This window comes from Bos indicus x Bos taurus, chromosome 6, assembly GCF_003369695.1.
Source record: "Bos indicus x Bos taurus breed Angus x Brahman F1 hybrid chromosome 6, Bos_hybrid_MaternalHap_v2.0, whole genome shotgun sequence".
Classification (NCBI taxonomy): domain Eukaryota; kingdom Metazoa; phylum Chordata; class Mammalia; order Artiodactyla; family Bovidae; genus Bos; species Bos indicus x Bos taurus.
Window position 1 is genome coordinate 117,153,372 of NC_040081.1, and position 25,705 is coordinate 117,179,076.

General features: G+C 50.2%; 1 protein-coding gene across 4 annotated transcripts in view; it reads right to left on the reverse strand.

Moving 5' to 3' along the window:
- Positions 1-1,763: 1,763 nt before the first annotated feature.
- Positions 1,764-25,705, reverse strand: part of PIGG (phosphatidylinositol glycan anchor biosynthesis class G) — a 40,460-nt gene continuing 16,518 nt past the window's right edge. For 2 of the 4 annotated variants that reach the window (XM_027545295.1, XM_027545298.1), the window contains 8 exons: positions 24,030-24,242; positions 15,967-16,184; positions 15,516-15,815; positions 13,865-14,322; positions 11,597-11,788; positions 7,738-8,047; positions 5,294-5,457; positions 1,764-2,303 (listed from right to left, as the gene is read on the reverse strand). In XM_027545295.1, coding sequence (XP_027401096.1) covers positions 2,090-2,303; positions 5,294-5,457; positions 7,738-8,047; positions 11,597-11,788; positions 13,865-14,322; positions 15,516-15,815; positions 15,967-16,184; positions 24,030-24,242 — 2,069 coding nt within the window. In that variant the 3' untranslated portion in view covers positions 1,764-2,089. The remainder of the gene's footprint in view (positions 2,304-5,293; positions 5,458-7,737; positions 8,048-11,596; positions 11,789-13,864; positions 14,323-15,515; positions 15,816-15,966; positions 16,185-24,029; positions 24,243-25,705) is intronic. The other 2 variants (XM_027545296.1, XM_027545297.1) reach the window with 2 other exon arrangements.

Here is a 25,705-nt window from a genome sequence, read left to right on the forward strand (position 1 = left end):
TTCTGCTGTCTCGTACACAGGGTTATTGTTACCATCTTTCTAAATTCCATATATATGCGTTATTATACTGTATTGGTGTTTTTCCTTCTGGCTTACTTCACTCTGTATAATAGGCTCCAGTTTCATCTACCACATACATCACAGCAGGATCCTCTATGACCCACCTCCCAGAATATTGGAAATAAAAGCAAAAATAAACAAATGGGACCTAATTAAACTTAAAAGCTTCTGCACATCAAAGGAAACTATTAGCAAGGTGAAAAGGCAGCCTTCAGAATGGGAGAAAATAAAGCAAATGAAGCAACTGACAAACAACTAATCTCAAAAATATACAAGCAACTCCTACAGCTCAACTCCAGAAAAATAAATGACCCAATCAAAAAATGGGCCAAAGAACTAAATAGACATTTCTCCAAAGAAGACATACAGATGGCTAACAAACACATGAAACATCACTCATTATCAGAGAAATGCAAATCAAAACCACTATGAGGTACCATTTCACGCCAGTCAGAATGGCTGCGATCCAAAAGTCTACAAGCAATAAATGCTGGAGAGGGTGTGGAGAAAAGGGAACCCTCTTACACTGTTGGTGGGAATGCAAACTAGTACAGCCACTATGGAGAACAGTGTGGAGATTCCTTAAAAAACTGGAAATAGAACTGCCTTATGATCCAGCAATCCCACTGCTGGGCATACACACTGAGGAAACCAGAAGGGAAAGAGACACGTGTACCCCAATGTTCATCGCAGCACTGTTTATAATAGCCAGGACATGGAAGCAACCTAGATGTCCATCAGCAGATGAATGGATAAGAAAGCTATGGTACATATACTCAATGGAGTATTACTCAGCCATTAAAAAGAAAACATTTGAATCAGCACTTTTTTTTTTAATGGGAGGATTCATTATACAGTCATGATTGACTAAGTCACTGGCCAATAGTGATTGACTCACCAGGAATCAGGGGGCAGGCCTGAAAGTTCCAGCTCTCTAATAACCGGGCTGGTTCTCCTTGTAACAAGCCTCCATCCTGGTTGTTGTTCAGTTGCTCAGTCATGTCTGACTCTTGTGACCTCATGGATTGCAGCCCGCCAGGCTTCCCTGTCCTTTACTATCTCCTGGAGTTTGCTCAAACTCAAGTCCATTGAGTCGGTGATGCCAACCAAGCCTCTCATCTTCTGTTGCCCCCTTCTCCTCCTGTCTTCAACGTTTCCCAGCATCAGGGTCTTTTCCAATGAGTCAGCAATTCAAGTCAGGTGGCCAAAGTATTGGAGCTTCAGCTTCAGCATCAGTCCTTCCAATGGATATTCAGCACTGGTTCCTTTATTTTTCTTTAAAATGGTATATTAACATGCAATAGGGGCTTCCCTGGTGGTTCAGATGGTAAACAATCTGCCTGCAATGTGAGAGACCCAGGTTCGATCCCTGGGTCGGGAAGATCCCCTGGAGAAGGGAATGGCAACCCACTCCAGTATTCTTGCCTGGAGAATCCCATGGACAGAGGAGCCTGGTGGGCTATAGTACTTGGTGTTGCAAATGATTTATATCTTTATTTTTAATTGAATATATTTATTTTAAATGTCTTAGTTTTAATTTTAAATGCCATAAATGCTGACAGATATAGCCCACATAAACCCAAGCTTCTGGGACCCCTGGTGGTTCCTGGATCATAAAGGCCCTGAGCTTTGCAAGGGGACCCTGGCAGCATGTGAGCCTCATCCCACCGAGTCCCTGGACACTAACAAATCTGGAAACTGTATTCTTCAATTTAAACACATATATTTGGGTAACTTATCCAGAGGAAATTAAAAGCTCAGAAGTTCCCAGAGTGATTGTCAACAGGGAAATATGATGCATATCCAAACCAAGTATTTTAAAATGAGCTTTTTAAACTACTTACTACTCAATCTAAATTCAAGTATAGTAATCAAAGAAATTGAAGCTATTCATCAACCTTACAGAATTAACATCTTTTTTTTAAAGAATAATCTTGCATTTAAACAGATATCCTTCATGACACAAACCCATGAAGTAAACAAAAGAGTTTAAAAATATATATTTTTTCCAGTGTCTTAATAGCTCCATCTAAGACTTTGTGTTGGTTTGGTCCATGGCTGTGAAGAATATACAGACAGCAGCTGTGATGAGTAGATGCATTCCCTCATAGAGAAGTTTTGGAGAAAACACACTCCATATAAATAAATGATAACGCAGGGACGTCACCAAAATGATATAGACAGAAACTGGAATAGAACAAATGAGCGCGTAGCAGAAGCAAGCATGACTCAGTGCCGAGCCGCTGTCAACAAAAAGGGAAACATGCATTAGAGCATGCCACTCTGGATCGTGTAAGTCATGAACACACATGTAACCACCAGAGCACGAGCCCTGGAGTGAGTCCTCAAGCCCAGCCTTGTGTTCCACTTGGGATCCAGTCCCTCAGGCAGGGGTTCTGGGAGAGCTGGGCCTGAGGCATCGCCTTCTACCCTCCTGGGGCCTCGGCCCCAACACCCAGCACAGGAAACCCCTGGAGATGGGCCTGGTGGACAGGCCTCGGCTCTGCTGCCCTCCTGGGGTGCCAGGGCATCTGTGCTCAGAGGGAGCCTGCCGACCCCATGGCCCTCTCGACCCGACAGGGAGGTAGGAAAACTCAGGACACTGCCTTGCTTGGGTTTCAACATCATGGATAGGGAACGTGACCCATTTGGAAGACTCTGACTGGGTTCCTTCCATAGTGACAGCCCCAGTGAGGAGGCAGTTCCTGTAACCTCAGCATAAGATAATTTGCAATTGAGGGGATGAACGGAGGCCCTGCAGCTAGGCTGTCTGTCCCCACTGCTAAGCTCCAGAACAGATGCCAGCTCCTTAGTAGAGGGGCATGGTCTACCCATGGCCTAGTTTTTGAGCCATTAGAAATACATTTTCAGAGCTTCCTTGGTGGCCCAGTGGTTGAGAATGTAGACTTCCAATGTAGGGGACATGGCTTAGATCCCTGGTTGGGGAACTAAAATCCTACATGCTGCAGGGCAGGAAGACCCCGCGCCTCAACTGGAGAGCCTGCCTGCAGAAAACTACAGAGCCCATGTGCCACAGTCAGAGAGAAGCCCGCATGCTGCAGTAAAGAGCTCATGTACCTCAACTAAGACCAGACACAGCCAAAAATACAAAAAAATAAAAAATTTAGAAAAATCACCTCCCTCTTAAAAAAAAAAAAAGGGGGTTAGCTGCTCAGTTGTGTCCAACTCTTTGTGACCCTATGGACAGCAGCCCCCCAGGATCCTCTGTCCATGCGATTCTCCAGGCAAGAATACTGGAGTGGGCTGCCATTCCTTCTCCAGGGGATCTTCCTGACCCAGGAATCAAAAAAGAAAAGACATTTTCTTTTTCTACCCCTTTAGTCTGATTATAGTTTTCTGATTTTACTGGAAAAATAAAGACAGAAACAATGCATGAAACTTGACTGAAAATGAAAGAGAAAAACCTTTTCTAAAATAAAAGAGAAACATTCCTTAATTAGGGAAAACATATACAACACTCCCCAACTGACTAAAATGCTTTCAACTCACTTAAAAAACATGCTAACATCTTTTTTTTCTCCCCAATACAAGTGTAACAGATGTCAAGTGCCAGGAAAATCAAGCCATGATTTTAGCTCCAGGGAAGCTGCTCTTCACAGAAAACTGGGCTCTCATGGCCTGGCCTTCACCTGCCCTGTCCACCTGCTTGGCTGGCCTGCAGTCACAGACGTGGTGCGTGCCGAGCCGGTACCACAGCAGGCAGCCCTCCAGGGCAGGGAGCGCACACCTCACCTGCTCACGGTCCAGATGTGTGAAGGGACCTGCCAGCTTCCTTTCCCAACCAAACCCACAGCTCAGGGGCGATCTCATAGCCAGGGAGGGTTCACGTGCAGTATGAATAATGGAAGGGCATCCCAGGCCACACACCCACTCCATGTCCTTCCACGGCCGCCAGCATGCACCCGGCTCTCAGGCGTGGACGACCAGACCAGCAGTGGCTGTGAATTGGGGGAAGTCTGTCCACAGACGTCCCAAAGGCCACCTGAAGGGACTTCCCATCCTCGGGAAGCCTGCGACCTCAGAGCAGGAGCTCTCTCCTCAGCAGGAGCCTCCCCAAAGTCTGACTCGAGTCCCGCCAGCCTCACACTGATGCTCACCTCCACCTTTAATGTCCACAGGGACATGAGTGTGGGGGTGGAGGGCAAGGCTCCCTGAGGCCTGTGTCTCAGGACCTGGTCTGGGGGTGAACCTATGGGACTGAGAAGAACACGTGACGGAGGCCAAAGAAGTGGGGTTCAGACGTCGGGTCAGCAGTCACCCCAGTAAGGCGCTACTCTCTGGGGTAGAGAAGTGGAGGCTCCGAGGCAGGAGGAGACAGGAAGCTCACCCTCCCCGGGGCTGGAAGGGTCCTCCTGGGGCTTTCCTGACCAGCACAACCGCCCAGTGTGTGAAGGGGAGCATGTGAGGGGTTCAGAGGCGCTGAGGGAACCCTGACATACAGACACTGCACTCCTCCCACTCCAGCACCTCACAGGGGTCCACAGCCCCGGGCAGCAACACCAGCACCCTGTCTGACTGATGAGGGCGGCCCAGCGGCAGGCTGCCACACACCACTCAGGCCGCACACTGCCAAGTGGCCTGGGCACCCAGGTGAGCATGTGGACGGAAGCTGGAGGCCCTTCCTCACGAAGACCCTTTCCGAGGGGAGTGGTGTAGAAACAAGGAAGGAAGCATGGAATGTGAGGCGGTGGGAACTCTGTGGAGTAAACGGGGAGGGGAAGGATGGACAGCATGGTGGGCTGGCCAGTCTGATAGGAAGGAGCCTTTGGGGCTGGTGACCGCCGGCTTCCATGGGGGCAGGACAGGCTGACAGAGTCACAGCCCCATGGGGAGCCCCTTGGGACCGTCCAGGTTCCCCTCTCCAGCAGGGATCCTGGAGGTGAGAACTAGCTCCTGTGAGAACGAGAGAACTCCTACTTTCTTATCCCCAGTGGACACCCCCTCCCTGGGCCCCAACCAGGTCCCCAACAGCTAGATGAGATGAGAAGGGGCTTTCCATCCTGTCCATCTGGAGACCCAACTTGGTATGATCTAGAAGAAGCCAGCAGGGAGGTCTGAGCTGTCCCTTCACAGACCTGCCCCACACCCCACGCTGGCCACGCACTGTGGACTGTTCATTCTTATTTAAGGAAAAGAAAACTGATGAAAAAGACCTCTGAGTTACTGGGAGCAGGAGTCAACCTGCCATCAGATTAAAGATGAGGAGCCTCACCTGCTGGCTTCTGAGGTCAGGAAGTTCACCAGGTGGCTGGCCCACAGCACAGGCCCTGAGTATGTCGCAAATGCCGTCAGGAACATGGCTGGGATCTCCATGTAGGCATCCAGGCCCACGAAGCCTGCTGAGATGTCCACGGTGGCGATGCTGTTGGAGTTTCCCTGGACGAGGGCAGAAGCAGTGCTGACGCAGCTGGTCCTGTACCATGGCCATGAGGGCTCACGAGAGCCGGTTGTGGGGACATGGCCCCAGGAGCCCGCTGCCCGTTCACTCCCGGCTCCGGGGCTGACCCTGGATGATGGCCCTCTACCTGCCTGCCTCACTCCCAGGCTTGGGGAGCAAGTGGAATGTTTTTTACCTTTGAGAAACTATACAATGTAAGTCTGCTGATGGAGTGTGAAAAGCCCCAAACTTCTATCTGTCAACTTCAGGCAGACATACCAACCTCCCTCCTCCCTCCTTGGGGACCCTGTCTGAGGGGCTAAGGGTGGTGTTGCCACATGGCTTACAGGAGCAGCAGGACACTGCTGTCAGGGAGTCTCAGGCCCAAGATCCTGGCCACTAACAGGACAGCTCGTCCCACCAGGGAGGGCGGGGACTTGAATCCAAGCGAGGCTCTCCCGAAGTTTGGTCCCCCACCTTTCAGTCTTCACTGACGCTGGTGGCCTTTTCTAAGACACTCGCGCTGTTTACAGGCCTGACAGCACAAATGTCTGTCCTAGCACAGTGAAGGCCCTTCCCAGGAACTTTTTACCTGATGGCCCAAGGACATGGGTCCAAGCTAGGTGAAGCCCACCGCCTCCTCCCCTGGCTGTATGCCATCCTGGGCCATCACTGGGTGGTGGCGCCGACCCCCAAACATCTCAGGCCATGCCTACTCCCCGTGCATTCACTGTCCACCACTGGCCCATCCCTGGACAACAACCTCCTTTCTGCAGCTTCCCCATGACCCCCTCTGCTCACATCCGTCTGGGCTCTCCCTGACTTTATGATTCCCTCCCTAGAGACTGAGGAGACCTCGGAGCTGCTGAGAGGAGGAGAAGGAAGAACAAGAATCTCAAACACCATGGCGAAGGGAGGCAGGCTGACAACAGAAAAGTGGCTCTGACCCCAGGCGGTCGCTGGAGGTGCTGCCAAAGCCGACTCCGCGGTCAGGGAGGGCTGGCCTAAGGTGTGGCCCGCACGCTCTGGGGCTTCCCTTGCGTTAGGTCACTAGGTCCTCAACAGTCTGATGCTGTGTGTGTGGGTTGGGGGAGAAGGGGTGGTCTAGAGGCAGAGAGAGACTGAGGGGCCCATGGAGGGCTGTGGATACTAACTGGGCACCATGCTCCTGACCTTGTACCATGAGGAGTCGGTGAGCTGAGGGCTGGGGAAAGGGTCAGTGAGCCTGTGAGCCTCCTGCCAGGAAACCCAACAGTGAGAAAAGGACATCCCAAGGGAAGGGCTGTGGGAGGGGAGATGAGAGAGGCCCCGGGGGCCCACTGTGCTCCTAAGGCCACACAGCTGCCCACTCGTCTGACATGTCGTAGGGCCTGCCGTGTGAGGGCTGACCTGCGTTGGTTTTGCTCCTTGGGGACCTGAAGCTTGTCTGATGGTGCCTGCTGCAGGTGCACCCGTGGCTGTCAGACACATGTGCTTTGGCTGCCTCTGGGCAGTGCCTGAGATGTGCCAATATCATAAACTGTCATGGAAGCTTTGTGTCCTGCTGTGGGATGAGGCCACATGCGGCAGAGAAGCAAACAGAACGTCAGAGACTGTCTCCTTGCTTGGGGGCGTGACTGCAGTCAGTCTTCCTGACACTGAGGCCTCAGCGTTGGGCAGAACTGTTCAGTTCACAGGGAGCCTATGGGCACCTTCCTGATCAGGCGGCAGGGTCTGCTGTGCCACCGGGGGCAAGTGGGAGACTCTGGTGAGCTGAAGGCTGAGGTGGAACTTGGTCCCTCCAGGGCCAGGAGCTGGATGCTCTGTCCACCTGTCCACTGCAGTCCCGAGTACACGGTTGCACCCTGAGGTCTACCCTGGAGGTGGCTGGGTCTGCCTCTATGGGCTCCTCAACACTGAAGAGGAGATGCGACAAGCACGGGTCCCAGGAGAGTAACAGCCAAGTGGGAGCCCCAGCAGTGCCCACTGCTGAGAGCCAGGGAGCAGGGAGAGCAGCCACCAGCCAAGCTGGCAGAGCCAAGCACTTCACTCCCCTGACCGCCCGTAGGAAGCAGACCTGCAGAGCAGCTGCATGCTGGCACCAAGCGTGCCTGTCTTAAATAACTAACTGTACTTTATCTTATAAATATATGCATGATTTAAGCATAAGTCACCTTGCCATGCCAATAGTTCTTTTACTAAACTTCCTGGCTTATGGTAAAATTTTCTTAAAGAAAAACTAAAAGATAAACAACATAAAAATTAATAGTCTTCTACCCATGATAATGATGAAAACCTACCTGAAAATAGAAGAATGCTTGACCAAACCAGTAATGCATCACAGTGACCTCAGCTACGTCATGCCTCAGGGGCCTCCAGATGAACTGAGCCATGATGGTCTGGATTGCGAGGCTCAGCACCAAGACGGGGAGATTGTGGGGTCTGAGGAGCAGTGTTGCCAGGAGAACTAAGCCGCTGTGTATCTCCCAGAGGCCCACAGTCCTGGCCGTGAAGTCTGCAGCAATGATTTGAGATTTAAGCAAGTCTTTGGTGCCCGTGAACAGAATGCCAAGGACAAAGACATAAACAAAACGAGCCTCGGTAATGCCCCTAAAGAAAGCAAAACAAGTCAGATTCATTAGCACCAGCTACAAAAAAATCAAATATGTATTTTCCCAAGTATGCGTCTACTGAGCTGAGCTGACAACACAAGCTTCAGGACCCACTCACTGTGGGGGGCTCTGTGGAAGTAGGGGTGTCTGCCTGTGCACATCAGACCCCCAGGACCCCCAGAGGCCGGCAGGCCTGTCCTTTACGTGTGCACTTCTCTGACGGAGCTGGCTGACAGGAAATTGTGCTCACGTGGCCAAGGATCACCTGGGTGAAAGATCAGAACCGTCACTTGTGGCCAAAAGAGCTGTCCACCTGCTTTGCATAGTTAATTGGAAAAACTGCTGGAGTAAGATAAGGTCAAAGAGGGAGAAATCTGCAAAGGCCCAAGTAAGCAGAGACATTTCAAGAAGAAAGGGGCTGGGACCTGTAGCAAGGAGGACACTGGGCAGGCTGACAGTGAACAGGAAGGGGAGCACCACTGATGTCTTGAAGGGGCCCCTCTTGCCCTGACCACCCAGCTGTGCCTGGACATCCAGAACCACTGAAACGAGGCCTTCCACCCCAGCCAGGTCCGGGCTTCAGAGTGGAGAAGAAAGTCAGGAGTTAAATGTAGAGGGTTCCAGAACACCGATGGACAGCAGCACTTGCGGGCACTGAAAGGAGAGAAACAGCTTTTAGGGAGATCTAGAATCGGGGCAGCTTTAGAATCAGGGCAGATGTAGAGCCAGGAGGGAGTCTAGAATCAGGATGGACCTGGAACCAGGATGCATCGAGAAGAAGGATAAATGGGGTGGGGAGTGGAAGCATTTCACAGAAACAATGGGAGCCAGGCAGTGCAGGCTGACGAAAGGGTGCGCTGGTCTATGTTTTGGACACCAACAAAGTACATACTGTCGTCACCATGAAAGGTAAGGAAGAGATCCATATCTTGACGTGAGTGATGCTGAAATAAGGTGCATCCAAGAGGAAGAGGAATTTACTCATGTATCACCCTTTGATTTGTAAGTAAGTTCATTTGTATCATTTTTTAGATCCTACATATAAGCAACATACACTTTGAGATTTAAACAAACAGCTCTGAATTGCATGCCCTCACATGTGACATTCAGTCTTGACATCTGCACAGAACTCTGACTTTGAGGTAAACGGCCTTTAAGGTGTCTCCCCACCACGCCCACCCCACCTGACCTTCCTTCCATAGGTTAAGACCTGCCACTGGGCTGTCACCTCAGCCAGGCCCTCAGCACCATCTCAATCCCCCACACCAGGTGACAGGCCCTGTTCCCAGGAGTGCCCCCTGTGCCTCTCGGCCACCCAGACAATCTGGCCACAGCTCTCAGAACTTGCCCTGACACGCTTTCAGAGAGGGCAACACTTGTTTTTCTTTCTTTGACTAGCAAAGCAACATCAAACATTTAGAGAAAACCTACCCTTCTCAAACTATTCCAAAAAAATTGCAGAGGAAGGAATGCTTCCCAAGTCACATTATGAGGCCAGCATAACCCTGATATCAAAACCAGACAAAGATATTGCACACAAAAAATTATAAGCCAACATCAATGATGAACGCAGATAATAAATCGTTAACAAAATAGTAGCAAAACAAATTCAACAAAACATTAAAAGGATCATACACTGTGATGAAGTGGGATTTATCCCAGGGATGCAAAGATGGTTCAACATCCAAAAATCAATCAAAGTTATATACCAAGTTAACAAACTGAAGAATAAAAACCACATGATCCTCCTCAACAGACGGTGGAAAAAGCTTCTGATAAAATTCAACATCCATTTATGATTTAAAAAATTCTCCAGAAAGTGGGTATAGAGGGAGCACACCTCAACATAATAAAGGCCATGTGTGATAAGCCCACAGCTAACATCATACTCAGTGGTGGAAGGATCTAGACTAAGAACAAGACAAGGATGTCCACTCACCACTTTTATTCAGCATAAAATTGGAAGTCCTAGCCATAGCAGTCAGATAAGAAAAAGAAATAAAAGGACTCCAAACTGGAAAGGAAGAAATACAACTGTCACTGTTTGCAGATGCCGTGATATAATACACAGAAAATCCAAACTGCCACGAGGGCCATCAGTGAGTTCAGTACAGCTGAAAAATACAAAATTAATATACAGAAATATCCTACATTTCTATAACTAACAACAAATTATCACAAATAAAAAGTAGGAAAACAATCCCACTGACAACCACATCAAAGTAATAAAACACTTAGAAATAAATCTAAGAAGGCGATAAAAGAACTATACTCAGAAAACTTAAGATACTCATGAAAGAAACTGAAGACAGCACAAACTGATGTAAAGACATGTTTAGACATACCATGTTCCTGGATTGGAAAAATTAATATTGTTAAAACAATCATCTACTCAAGGCAATCTACATATTCATGTAATCCTTATCAAAATACAAATGGCATTTTTCACAGAACTAAAACAGGTAATTCTAAAATTTTAAAACTTGTAAGGAAACACAAAAGATTTCAACTAGCCAAAACAATCTTGAGAAAGAACAAAGCTGGAGGTATCACAAGCCTTAACTTTAAACCATACTCCATAGCTGCACTAATCTAAACCGTATGGAACAGGCACAAACACACACATCACACACACACAGACTGAGGGAATGGACTGGAGAACCAAGACGAACCCACACTTACGTGGGGAATGAACTGACGACATAGGAAGCAACAATATACAATGGAGGAGAGACAGTCTGTTCAGTAAGTGGTGCTGGGAAAACTAAAAAGCTACACGCAAATGAATCAAACCGGACAACTCTCTCATGCCACACACAAACATAAATTCAAAACGGATTAAAGACCTGAAACCAGAGACCTCAGAGACTCATCCAAAACTGCTGGCCAAGCACCTCATTTTTTACTATGTGCAACTGTAAGTAATGCTTCAGAGAACACACCCATATCCCAGTCTCTTGCTTCATGTCTGGTTGTATTTTGAGATGAATTCTGTAAGAGTACACCCAAGTCAGAGGGTTGGACAAAATCAAGATTCTTAACACATTTTATGAACAGCCTTCCAAAATAGGGTCTGCTCACCCCAACCCTGTGACTGTTAAAAACAGAGAAAGCCCTGTGACGTGCAGAAAGTGGTATTGACAATTTGCAGGAGCCAGCTGCAGGAGCTCATGTAAATTATGGGAAAGTTGGGCTTTCTGACATGCTTCACCCCCAACTGCTAGGAGTATCCACTCCTTATTATCCTCATTACTAGTTACTTCTTAGTGAAGCAAAATGAAATATTTTAAATTCTTTATTTTTAAACAATCCCTTATTAAAAAAAAACAAAACACCCCAGTGACCTTACTTCCAAGTTATTTGTCTCTCTCCTACCAAAAAAAGAGGCTAACAGAACTGGCTCACTGAAATGTTCTCAGTAACTATTGACAAAATCACAATTCACAAAAGCCCAACTCTAATGATCTCAAGACTGCATGGCATTTTTAGTACATAAAACATTACAACAGGTCTAAAAACAAGTGCTTGTGTCTGCTAGTACACTTACTTTGAAATGTCTTTGTTGTCTTGTTGCCATGGGAACAGCACATTTCCAATGGCCGCCCGGTAGCAATAGATGCCCAGCAGGCCAAACGCCATGGCCACTTTTGATGTGAGGGAGCACCTCTTCTGAACCAACACAAAAATCATGGTGAGGGAAAGTGCGGCCAGAACAGAGAGTTCAGCCTTATGATCAGAGCTGGAATGAAATGTAAGATGCCAGAAATTACCACCAAGGACAGCTAGTGATGCTATGGGCCTACACACGTGGCTAAGAACGCAACACATAAAGGGCCGTTAGCCCAGACTCTCACTGCTCACTCCCAACTGGTCCCCATCATCAGCTCTGCACGGGTCAGGGCAACACTGCCTGCTGGCTCTCCTTTCTGGGGCTGCCTCGCTTTCCCCAACCACAGGTGAGGAGGTTCTGGGCAAAGGAGACATGTCCTGGCACCATCCTCTTCCATTCACTTGTCAGTGCAGAGGGAATCACTTGGGAGTGTCTGCCCCCTCGCAGGTGCCCCAGCAGAGAGGCTGGGCACACGGCTGTCACAGCTGTCTCTCTGCCTGGCCTTTGCCCATGCCCCCTGCTACCTTGGTGAGCTGTCCTGGGCGGCAGGGCTTTCCCGTTTTGTTCACTGCAGGTCATGGTCATGAAGCCCAAACACTCAATACCTCTGAAGTGAGTGAGTCAAGATACACACCCCACACGGAGAAACTACTAGGAAAGATGCAGGGGAGAGGAGGCCAGTGCCAGGTGGGTCCTGGGGGCGGTGACAGGGTTACACTGGGGCCGCCACTGCTGCTCTGCAAGCTGTGCTTTATGCAGACCCTGGATCATTGTCACAGATGGAAAGCAGAGCATAGAGGCAATTTCGGGTGTCTCTGGGTGCCTCTTGAAGGCTCTGTCCTGGAGCAGGAATCACCAAAACTGCAGCCTCCTCACAAATGGACTGGGAAAGTCATGCCCCGATGGAAAGGCACAGGGGGCCAGTGTGCTGAGGGAGGGTCCAGACTGAGGCGTGGGCACAGCCTGGAGAGGGGGCAGGGGCAGTGGGGGTGCCCTTGCATGCACGCCTGCTAGTGCATCTGGGGGTGGAAACCACCAAGCCCTCCTGCAGTGCTGTCATGTCCCAGGAGAATTAGAAGGTCATTGTGCTACTCCGGCGCTCTCGCCCTCACATGCTCTGGCTCTGCCTGCCACCCCTCAGCTCCCCTCTGCTTTTGCACCCCAAACGGGGACAGGCCAGGACACTCTTTTCAAGGCTGCTGTGAAAATGGAATGAGTGGGCACACAGCAGGCACCTGAAAATTGCTACCTGGGGTTACTGTGGTTGCCAAAGATTTGCTAGTACTGTTATCACTGGGGAGAAATTTACCATAGGAATTATTTGGCCAGAGGAATAAATAATCTTACAGCCTTTGGCGTACAGTTCCAGAAGGACTTATCCAAAAGGACTGTGCCACTATGTGGTCCCAGGATGCACTGACGCTCACCAAGCCCTCACCAGGTGTAAAACTGCACTTTGTGATTTGACGCTCCCGAATCACCAGTGGGAGCGTGCCTTTCTCTGCTCTTTCCTCTGGGACTCCCTCCCTTAGGAGTGTGTCTACCACAGTTGTGAGTCTTGCGTTCTGCCAACAGTTCTCAAGAGGCTCTCCCCAGTGACACGACGGTGACCTTTGTTGGTCTCTCTTGGAAATATTTTTTCATCTTGCTGTGCTCTTACTTTAGTTGTTTTTTAAGACCTCGTTGACAGTAAAATTGATGACACAGCCAAATCTTGGTCTTTTCTACCCTAGTTTCTTCTCTTCACTTCAGTCCTCTGTATTTGCCATACTTTCCACTGGGTCACCTGGCCACCCGTGAGAGGCCGCAGAAGCAGCTGAAGACACGCCTCCAGGCTCCAGCCAAGGCAGCTGCCCCTCTGGGGGTGGGGTGTGGGGGAGGCAGGGGGACAGAGAGGGGTGGGGGCACAGGGCTCCTGGTCAGCCTGTCACCCCAGCCCCACACCATGGGGCACAGGGCAGCGAGTGAAGAACTATATCCTGCTGCAGTGATCATTATAAAACTCACTGGTTTTCAAACAGGAACACTTACAGTGATTCAGCAATGAAAAACCAAACTACCAGGCTAGCCTCAAATAAATTCACCTTTCAACTCAATTCATGGGTCAGTCTTCTATTTCTTCAGATTTCAAATACCACTTCTATCCTGAGTAGGAAAAACAGGTCTTTGGAGCGTCTGGCCCAAGGCCACAACTCATGCCCTCACCTGGTGAGCCAGTGCCCCAGGTCGGGCCGGTGGGCCCACTGCACACCGGTCTGGTTCAGGGACCGCAGTAGCCGGCAGCAGGCCAGAACCAGCCAGGGGCTCGCCAGCACCATCCACCGCTCAGAGCCTCTGAGGGCTTCCAGGGAGGAGGGGTCTGCGGGCGCTCGGCTGAGCTCCCACCCCTCAGGGCCAGCACGCTTGCCCTGCAGGGCCACTGCGACCCCGTCAAACTCCTCTCCCGTGTGTGGGCAATGCTGAGGGGCACAGTCGTCGCCAAGAAGGCACTTTCTGTAGATCTGGTGGCACAGAGCTAAACACAGTGTGTTGACGAGGAAGTACCAGGTCTGGTGCTCCTCTTCGATGAAGCTGCTTGCGCCCAGACTCAACACATGGCCCACGGTTCCCAAGAAGCTGAGAAGATCTAACTCTGACCACCTTGAGGTGGACTGAGGTGGATTCTGTGAAAAGGAAAATGCATTTTGTAAGGAAGAATCTGAACAGTTCACCTTCTTGCTGCACGAGCGTACAGTGCTCACTCACAGAAGATAACCTGCTGCTCCTCACGCCCCGCACCCACTTCACCCCATCCCCCTGGGTGAACCAGAGGACCTGGGGACAGCAAGGCGACCCTGCCCCGGACGGCAAGCCTGCAGCTGAGGGACAAGGAGACTGAAGAGGTCTGGACCCCCCTTCTCGACAGTGCCAGAGCTCTCAGCCCGTCCTTCACACCCCATCCTTGCCTCTCACAGCCACGGCCCACCACTCGACCACTCGAGACCAAAGAACCCCAAGGGCATACTCCACCAAACCAGACGTCTAGCTTTTCCATGAACTTGCTGGAAATCCAGAGAGTTTCCATTACAATGGTAGGGTATCATAGTACTAGCCCTTAAATACACTAATATAAAGCATTTTAAGTTAAGATGAGGACTCAATGGCTCTCACTCAATACTGCTGGCATTCATTCCGTTACCTGCGTGCACCTAGCACATGATGGCGACGCGGTGAACCTGGTCAAGCCCTGGAGAATTAACTCCTCTGGGAAACCCCACGCTTGAGCAGGTATGGAAATGTGTGGGAAATGACAACATACGCGTTCCCTCAGCCACCAGCACATGAGGAGGGGTGGGTGTCTATGGCCCCATGACCAGGAGCTGCCCTCTGGGGCCTAGAGTCATTGCCCTGGGTCCCTCAGGCCCTGGGCACTGTGAACCAAGCAGGACTGCCCGTGTCTCTCTCACCAGCCCGCCACCACAACCAGCTGATGAAAGAAGGCGTCAGAGGCCAAAAGCTGCAAGAAGTCTAGAACAGGAAACTGCATTTTCTGAGGCAGAATGAGGATGAGGTCTGAGTTTCTTCTTGATCTCTGTCAGTCAGCTGCTTGCTCCTCTGTGCAGCCACTCTAGAGAGGCCCCCGGTCACAGTCCCAGGGACCCTGTCCTTCCAGCTCAGAAAGAAGGCATGAGGCCTGACAACACAGGTGAGTGCGTGAAGCTGGGATGGTCAGGGCCTGGGAGGCTCGCCACTGAGAGTGTGTCCCGTCAGCTCCCATGAAGCGTGGGCCCTTTCCTCAGCTCCCACCAGCACCGTGCCTGCTACACGCTAGGGGTCTAACCCACATCTCATCAGTGCAGCAACAAGAGCAGCCCACCTGGAAAGCCAGTCCTACCTGACTCAGACACTTCCCACCGGCAAAAACCCTGGTGAGAGCAGACATGCCCGCGCAGAGCAGTGCGGCGATCAGCGTCATCACTCCGCCCGCAGCCAGCCACGGGAGGCTGCACAGGTAGCATGAGCTGTCAGCGGCGGTGCACACGACGACGTGGAGCGCTGTGAGCGCCAGGAGCAGCAGGTAGAAGAGCAGAGAGCACACGGGCGACAGCAGGGGGACGTCCAGCTCAGCCCTGCTGCTCAGCGCCTGCGGGACACTGAGCAGGAGCAGGATGAGGGCCTGGAACAGGAAAAGCGGGTGTCCACGACTGCGCAAATAGGGCGCGTGCCTGTCCCCTTCCAGAAACACCGAATCTCCACGTCCTTTGACTACCAAACGTTGGCGGAGCTGTCTGCCCAGCGACGCAGTGACCCTGCCCGGGGACCCGTACCTCCAGGACCAGGACGGTCCCCACCGCCATGGAGTAGACGTCATACTGGGCCGCTCGTCTGCTCAGCGACAGCTTCAGCGTCCTCAGTGCGTCCAGGTACTGCCTGCGAACCTTGGCTCCCAGGTTGAAAACGACTTCTGAGTTATTTTCCTCCAAGTACAATCTGATCCAGTTTCTGTGCAATCTTTCCGACACTTTAAACTGCTCAAATCCAGGCTCTAAGAAGAAAGGGCCACACACACAAATCACCGACACGCACACACACGTGTAATCTGTGAGTCCTGCTACTGATGGCACGTGGCAGAGCCTGACACTCATCAAGACGAACTCCCGGGAGGGTTGGCCGCCCCTCAGGAAAACCCCGACTGCGGTGACGCCGGCCTGTGCCCACCCCGTCCTTCCTCCCACTGCCCCACTCGCACGGACAGAAGCCCCTCCTTCTCAGCCTCCTGCTTGCCGCCTTCTCCCTCTCCTCTCTCTCCACTCTTCTTCCTCATGGAGCAAGAGTGTGACAGCCATAAAAGTAGAGTACTAAGAGGCCCTCAGTTCTACAGAATTCCCCCCAACCCTCAGGCTCTGTGTGATGACGGGACAGGAAGTGCCTGATGCCTGCGCCACTGCGGCCCTTTCCCCAAGACTGGTGGGCACCCCTGCTTTTCACTGTCAGCGCCCCTTTTACTTGCTCCCCTTCTTCACAGACCCTCTCTGGGAAAGGATGCAGTCTCCCAGCCCCTCCTGCCACAAGGCTGACGTGCCCCACCTGCTAGATGATCCATGGCTGATGCAAAGCCAGGGCGGCGAAACAGCCCATCAGTGGGCCCCAGCCCTGGCTGCAGTGGGTTCCCACTGGGACGGTGGTGGCAGGCTGCCCAAAGCCGGGAGCTGCCCGCTTCCTTTCAGGGCTGAACCAGACTCAGTCGTGACTCGATTGGCCGGCAGAGCAAGAACTTCTTTTCTAAGGCTCCCTGGTACTTAACGTGCTTTTCCAACTTAAAGAACTGTTTCAAGGTGGTCTGCACCATGCCTTTCAGGGGCCTTGGCCCAAACCACCAGCAGTGTGCCCACTCCAGCCTTCCCCAATCACAGGCTGGCATCCTTGCTGCACAACCGAGTGTGGGCTCAGATGTCTGCAGCCCCACCACTGCCACTGGAGCCAGGGGACCTGCACCAAGTGCTGGGGGCAGGCGTGACCCCCAGCCCACTTGGTCCTCTCCCCAGGACCAGTGGGACTGGGATGACTACATGCCCATTTCAGAGAGGAGGCGACTCAGACACCAGCTCATGGGCTGGCAGTGAGAGCTGGGCTAAGTCTGGATCCAAGCTGTCTCCCTTACTTGCTACCCTCTACCACCCCGAAGTCACAGACATGGGTGCATCTGTGTTGGGACCCTACTGCCTGGAGTCACAGAGAAATGGGGGACCTATGCACGCACCCAAACAAAACCTGAGTGCTGACTACATGCTAGGCGCATCAGGTTCAGGTCCTGCCAGTGGGGCCTGTGGTTGTCACACACGTGCAAAACCACACACAGTGAGAAATGCTGTGGAGGGAAAGTAGAGGGAATAGCGAGAGACTCTGGTAACACAAAGGGAACTGACATAAGACTGAGGTTAAGTGTGGGGGACAAAGGCGGTCTGACAGTGAACTGAAAACATGACGGACGCCCAGGAACCACCAGGTGAGCAGGGAGAGCAGCATCCACAGGAACAGCACATGCAAAGGCCCTGAGGCGAGCAGAGCCCCCACTATGACCGAATGACAGTCAGGTGAGTGCGCTGCTTCAGACTTGGCTGGACGTCACAGCAGGCCTCGAGACCTGTCTCACCGTCAGACACGTGCCCAGCTCTGTTTCAGGAAACGCTGTCACCGACAGTGCAGATGACGGGCACCCTGGAGGTGCGAGGCCCTGTGCGGCCTTCTCACCCCGGGGACTGGCCTCAGTTCGTCTTGCAGGCTCATTATGGCCACATCCACTGCAGCGCTCAGTTCACTATCCCGTTTTTGGTTTCCTCTTTATTAGTTCTTGTTATATGAGAAGGGACGCATGGTGCCAGCAACTGATTTGCAAGTTATTTGCTTCTGGTCCAGACTGAAACATGCACGCAGCCGGGCCACATCTCTGACAGAGCTACCTACAGGGGGGTCTCATGATCTAAGAGCTGACGCTCCCCAAGTCCTCTTGCCATTCAGGATGTCTGGTTCCCAACCACTCTCTGCTGGAAGGATGTGTCTTCCACACCCAACCCAAGGTCAGATTATATCTCAGCACAAACTCATGGCATTCACTCTACTTGGCAGTACCCCACTATATCAAGTAGGATAACACGCCCACATCCCATTGAATGTTGCCTCAAACCAGGAAGTGACCTTCTTGGCATCCAAACAAGCCCAGCCCCAGCGTTAAACACCAGCCTTGACATACCTGGATGGGCCAAAATGAAATCTCTAAAGCCATGACCTTCTGTTCTGTGTCATCCCTCAGTTCAGGTCAGTAGCTCAGTCGTGTCCGACTCTTCGCGACCCCATGGACTGCAGCACCAGGCCTCCCTGTCCATCACCAACTCCCGGAGCTTGTGCAAACTCATGTCCATTCAGTCGGTGTCATCCCTACCAAGCTATAAATATCGTGTTCTTCCTCCCAGCTCAAAAACAAGAATACCCCGCTCTTGGCGCCCATTCAGCTCAGACGACAGCCTGTATCTGCACCCACACCAGCCAGGCATGTGACCTCCTCTGTCAACAAAGCTGCTGAGATTTCACCTGCCACTTGAGAACTGACCACTTCTCAATTCCTCATTTTACTTTTGCCCACGCCCTGCGGCTTGCAAGATCTTAGTTCCCCGATAAGGGATTCAACCTGTGCTCCTGCAGTGGAAGTGAGGGTCCTAGCCACTGGAATGCCGGGGAATTCTCCTCAGTTCCTCACTTTATTTTACCTTGAACCCTATTCAACACATCCACTCACTCCCTCCTTCTTGAAGTTCTTTCTTTACTTGGCTTTGTCAACACCAGTCCCACCCTGGCCCTCCAGCACATACACAAGCGCCCTGCCTTACAAACTCGCTCTTTACACAGCCTTGGCCACCTCAGTGATGGTCACTGCTTCCTTACAGTGTTCAGCTGAAAACCAAAGTTGCTTTTTATGCCACTGGCTAGTCCTCTTTGCACTGCCTTCAAAGCAGACCCAGAAGCACCCCTCTGTCCTGGATTCTGCTGCCTGGGCCCTCGCCCTCCACCTGCACTGAGCACCTCGCCCTCCTACAGAGGAGGGTCTCACACCATCCACCTCACCCTCCTACAGTGCAGCAGAGAGCCCTCCTCACGGGCACCTGAGACGGCCTCTGAAAACGCAAGGGGAAGATTCTAGGCTCTGCACGACACCCTGCAGGAGCTCTCCACTTACTCAGAATGGAAGCAAGAGCCACTGGAATGCCTACAAGGCCCTCGGCCCTCATCTCCTTCTGGCTCCCCTCGGTTCACTGCTCTAGCCACGCTGGCCCCTGGTCACTCCCTGACTGTGTGGGCACGTCCTCACCACAGGACCCTGCCTGGCACAAGGCTCCCCCACAGGCCACGTGCCCCACGGCCCTCACTCACCCGCATGCCCACCCTTCCCTGGTTCAGCCTTTTCCTAAGGTGCCCGTCACCACCTGGCACCCTTTCCTGGCCATCTTTCTCTTTTTCCCTCTCTGGATGAGAAGCTCCATGAGGACAGAGCTCTCCTGCTGTGCCTCTAGTGCTCTCAACAGCCCCTGGCTGAAGAGGAACATAGTGAGAAAATTCAGCATTTGCTAAATAAATAAATTTATGACTTTTTCATACTGTTCATGGGGTTCTCAAGGCAAGAATACTGAAGTGGTTTGACATTCCGTTCTCCATTGGACTGTTTTGTCAGAACTCTCCACTACGACCCATCTGTTTTGGCTGGCCTACATGGCATGGCTCATAGTTTTATTGAGTTAGACAAGGCTATGGTCCACGTGATCAGTTTGGTTCAGTTCAGTCATTCAGTCGTGTCCGACTCTTTGCGACCCCATGGACTGCAGCATGCCAGGCCTCCCTGTCCATCACCAACTCTGGGAGCTTGCTCAAACTCATGTCCATCAAGTCAGTGATGCCATCCATCCATCTCATCCTCTGTCGTCCCCTTCTCCTCCTGCCTTCAATCTTTCCCAGCATCACGGTCTTTTCCAATGAGTCAGGTCTTTGCATTACGTGGCCAAAATACTGGAGCTTCAGCTTCAGCATCAGTCCTTTCAATGAATATTCAGGACTGATTTCCATTACAATGGACTGGTTGGGTCTCCTTGTAGTCCAAGGGACTCTCAAGAGTCTTCTCCAATACCACAGTTCAAAAGCATCAATTCTTTGGCGCTCAGCTTTCTTTATAGTCCAACTCTCACATCCATACATGACTACTGGAAAAACCATAGCTTTGACTAGATGGACCTTTGTCATGGCAAAGTAATGTTTGGTTAGTTTTCTGTGCTTGTGGTTCTCATTCGTCTGCCCTCTGATAGATAATAATAAGAGGCTTATGGAAGCTTCCTGACAGGAGACACTGACTTTGGGGAAAACTGGGTCTTGTTCTGATGGGTGGGGCCATGCTCAGTAAATCTTTAATACAATTTTCTGTTGATGGGCGGGGCTGTGTTCCCTCCCTATTGTTTGGCCTGAGGCCAGACTACTGTAGGAGTAATGAAGATTGGCAGACTTTATTATTTTGGGATGGGAATGAAAACTGACCTTTTCTAGTCCTCTGGCCACTGCTGAGTTTTCCAAATTTGCTGGCATATTGAGTGCAGCACTTTCACAGCATCGTCTTTCAGGATTTGAAATAGCTCAACTGGAATTCCATCACCTCCACTAGCTTTATTCGTAGTGATGCTTTCTAAGGCCCACTTGACTTCACATTCCAGGATGTCTGGCTCTAGGTCAGTGATCACACCATCGTGATTATCTGGGTCGTGAAGATCTTTTTTGTACAGTTCTTCTGTGTATTCTTGCCATCTCTTCTTAATATCTTCTGCTTCTGTTAGATCCATACCAATTCTGTCCTTTATTGAGCTCATCTTTGCATGAAATGTTCCTTTGGTATCTCTGATTTTCCTGAAGAGATCCCTAGTCTTTCCCATTCTGTTGTTTTCCTCTATTTCTCTGCATTGATCGCTGAGGAAGGCTTTCTTATCTCTTCTTGCTATTCTTTGGAACTCTGCATTCAGATGTTTATATCTTTCCTTTTCACTTCTCTTCTTTTCACAGCTATTTGTAAGGCCTCCCCAGACAGTCCTTTTGCTTTTTTGCATTTCTCTTCTATGGAAGTGGTCTTGATCCCTGTCTCCTGTACAATGTCACGAACCTCATTCCATAGTTCATCAGGCACTCTATCTATTACATGTAGGCCCTTAAATCTATTTCTCACTTTCACTGTATAATCATAAGGGATTTGATTTAGGTCATACCTGAATGGTCTAGTGGTTTTCCCTACTTTCTTCAATTTAAGTCTGAATTTGGCAATAAGGAGTTCATGGTCTGAGCCACAGTCAGCTCCCGGTCTTGTTTTTGCTGACTATATAGAGCTTCTCCATCTTTGGCTGCAAAGAATATAATCAATCTGATTTCGGTGTTGACCATCTGGTGATGTCCATGTATAAAGTCTTCTCTTGTGTTGTTGGAAGAGGGTGTTTGTTATGACCAATGCATTTTCTTGGCAAAACTCTATTAGTCTTTGCCCTGCTTCATTCTGTATTCCAAGGCCAAATTTGCCTGTTACTCCAGGTGGTTTTAGAAAAGGCAGAGGAACTGGAGATCAAATTGCCAACATCTGCTGGATCATGGAAAAAGCAAGAGAGTTCCAGAAAAGCATCTATTTCTGCTTCATTGACTATGCCAAAGCCTTTGACTGTGTGGATCACAACAAACTGTGGAAAATTCTGAAAGAGATGGGAATACCAGACCACCTGATCTGCCTCTTGAGAAATTTGTATGCAGGTCAGGAAGCAACAGTTAGAACTGGACATGGAACAGCAGACTGGTTCCAAATAGGAAAAGGAGTTCGTCAAGGCTGTATATTGTCACCCTGTTTATTTAACTTCTATGCAGAGTACATCATGAGAAATGCTGGACTGGAAGAAACACGAACTCGAATCAAGATTGCCGGGAGAAATATCAATAAACTCAGATATGCAGATGACACCACCCTTATGGCAGAAAGTGAAGAGGAACTCAAAAGCCTCTTGATGAAAGTGAAAGTGGAGAGTGAAAAAGTTGGCTTAAAGCTCAACATTCAGAAAACGAAGATCATGGCATCTGGTCCCACCACTTCTTGGGAAATAGATGGGGAAACAGTGGAAACAGTGTCAGACTTTATTTTTCTGGGCTCCAAAATCACTACAGATGGTGACTGCAGCCATGAAATTAAAAGATGCTTACTCCTTGGAAGGAAAGTTATGACCAACCTAGACAGCATATTCAAAAGCAGAGACATTACTTTGCCAACAAAGTTTCGTCTAGTCAAGGCTATGGTTTTTCTGGTGGTCATGTATGGATGTGAGAGTTGGACTGTGAAGAAGGCTGAGCACCGAAGAATTGATGCTTTTGAACCGTGGTGTTGGAGAAGACTCTTGAGAGTCCCTTGGACTGCAAGGAGATCCAACCAGTCCATCCTGAAGGAGATCGGCCCTGGGATTTCTTTGGAAGGACTGATGCTCAAGCTGAAACTCCAGTACTTTGGCCACCTCATGCAAAGAGTTGACTCATTGGAAAAGACTCTGATGCTGGGAAAGATTGAAGGCAAAAGGAGAAGGGGACGATAGAGGATGAGATGGCTGGATGGCATCACCGACTCGATGGACATGAGTTTGAGTAAACTCTGGGAGTTGGTGATGGACAGAGAGGCCTGGCATGCTGCAGTCCATGGGGTCACAAAGAATCGAACACAACTGAGCGACTGAACTGAACTGAACTGACTGAATGAAGATAATGAAGACCTCCTTCAAAAGGATTTGTGTACCACTGTTGTATTCAGTGCCCTGACCCTGCAGCAGACCAGGCCTCTGCCGGAGACTCCTGCACACTCACAGATAGGGCTGGCTCAGTCTCTTGTGGGGCCATTGTTCCTTCGTCCTTGCTCCTGGTACACACAAGGTTTTGTTTGTGCCAAGAGTCTGTTTCCTCAGTCCTGTGCAAGTTCTGTAATCAAATTGTACTGGCCTCCAAAGTCAAATTCCCTGGACGTTCTCAGTCCCTTTGCTAGATCCCCAGGTTGGGAAACCTGTCGTAGGTCCTAGAACTTTCTTAACAGTGCGAGCATTTCTTTGGTATAATTGTTCTGCAGCTGTGGGTCGTCTGCTAGGCAGCTCTATAGTGGGGCCAATGGCGACCTCCTCCAACAGGGCTTATGCCACATGCTCCATGACCCACATCTGCTGTGGTCAGAGCCCCTGCCCCTGCGGCAGGCCACTGCTGATCCATGCCTCCACAGGAGACGCACTCAAAAGAAGGTCTGGCTCAGTCTCTGTGGGGTCTCTCGGTCCTGGTGCACCCAAGGTTTTGTCTGAGCCCTCTAAGCGCCTCTGGCAGATATGGGGTTTGATTCTAAATGCGATTTTTGCCCCTTGCTCCTTGGAAGAAAATCTATGACCAACCTAGACAGCATATTAAAAAGCAGAAACATAACTTTGCCAACAAAGGTCTGTCTAGTCAAAGCTACTGTTTTGCCAGTGGTCATGTATGGATGACAGAGTTGGACCATAAAGAAAGCTGAGCACCGAAGAACTGATGCTTGTGAACTGTGGTGTTGGAGAAGACTCTTGAGAGTCCCTTGGACTGCAAGGAGACCCAACCAGTCAATCCTAAAGGAAATCAGTCCTGAATATTCACTGGAAGGAATGATGCTGAAGCTGAAGCTCCAATACTTTGGCCACCTGATGCGAAGAACTGACTAATAAGAAGTAACGCACAAGGACCACTGCAGTGCCCATCACGGGAGCAGCAGGACAACACCCAGCACCATGAAAGCATACAGCAGGACGCACATACTGGCAGCTGCTAACTGGCTTACCTTTGTTGTATGATGGAACATTCTCCTGCAACAACTTGCTAAGCTGTACTGTATTTAAATGTAAGAACCTCAGCTGTTCCCGCATTGGTCTTCCTTCTACAACTGGGAACATAAGACCGCCAGTGTTGCTCTTCGGAATCGGCAGACCCAGGCCTATTGAGAGTGTTGCAGCCAAATCAGTCTGTTGAATGCGTGTTGGATGTCTGACATCACCTAGAAAAAAGAAAACGGTTTAGGTGACAGGCTCTAGGACATGTGTGATGGTAGTCATTCTTAAATCTGACCTTCTACAAGTAATGTTAATCAAATCACCCTGTGTGCTTCCTACTAACCACAACCTGGCCTAAAACAATCAAAACCACAGGATCTGAATCTACTCATGCCTCCAGGTCAGGTGGGATTTACCAGGTGAACAGAGGACATGTTAACAGACAATGCAGAAAGAGACTCCACAGGACAACTAACCAAATTCTTCAACAAATAATCACGATAAAACAGGATGGGGATGGAGACTTGTAAGTCAGAGGAGACCTAGAGACATGTCAACAACAACTGAAATTATTTTAAGAAGAATGTGAGCAATTCAAGCCTAAGGGTGCTCTTGAAAACTATGGAGGTTTTGGAGGTAAGTAACTAAGAGGAAGCTGGCAGCTTCCTGAGAGCAACAAGCTGAACCACAGGCCAGCTGCAAGTGTATCAGCCAAGAAGGGCTCCCCTGGTATCAGAACAACCTTAAAGACTGGCCTTGAGAAAGACTCTTGCAAAGTTGCCCAAATGTGATGAGATCGGACCGCGGAGAACACTGATTATCAACTGTCAAAAACGAGGGTGCAGTCAGCCTGCAGTAAGTGGAGCCAACAGCTGGGTGGGTCTGACAGCAAGAGAGGCAACATTTCAGGGTCACCATGGAAAGTGACCATCATAGAGCTCTGCTGGCTCCGCCAATTCCCAGGCTGCAGTGCCCTCACAGGGATGATGGCAGAGATTGCATGTGTGGGGGTCAAGGTTTCACTGGAGCGGTCTAGTCAAAGTACTCAATAAATCAACCAAGCTAGGCTTCAACAGTACATGAACCAAGAACTTCCAGATGTTCAAGCTGGATTTAGAAAAGGTAGAGGAACCAGAGATCAAATTGCCAACATCTGCTGGATCATAGAAAAAGCAAGAGAATTCCAGAAAAAAACAGCTGCTTCATTGATTATGCCAAAGTCCTTGACTGCGTGGATCACAACAAACTGTGGAAAATTCTTAGAGATGAGAATACCAGACCACCTTACCTGCCTCCTGAGAAACCTGTATGCAAGTCAAGAAACAACAGTTAGGACCAGACATGGAACAGCAGACTGGTTCCAAATTGGGAAAGGAGTACATCAAGGCTATATATTGTCACCTTGCTTATTTAACTTATATGCTGGGCTGATTAAGTACAAGCCGGAATCGAGATTGTCGGGAGAAATGTCAATAATCTCAGATACGCAGATGACACTACCCTTATGGCAGAAAGCAAAAGTGAAAGTGAAGTCGCTCAGTCGTGTCCGACTCTTTGCGACCCTGTGGACTGTAGCCTACCAGCATTCTCCATCCATGGGATTCTCCAGGTGAGAATGCTGGAGTGGGTTGCCATTTCCTTCCCCAAGGGATCTTCCTGACCCAGGGATCGAACCTGTGTCAATTGA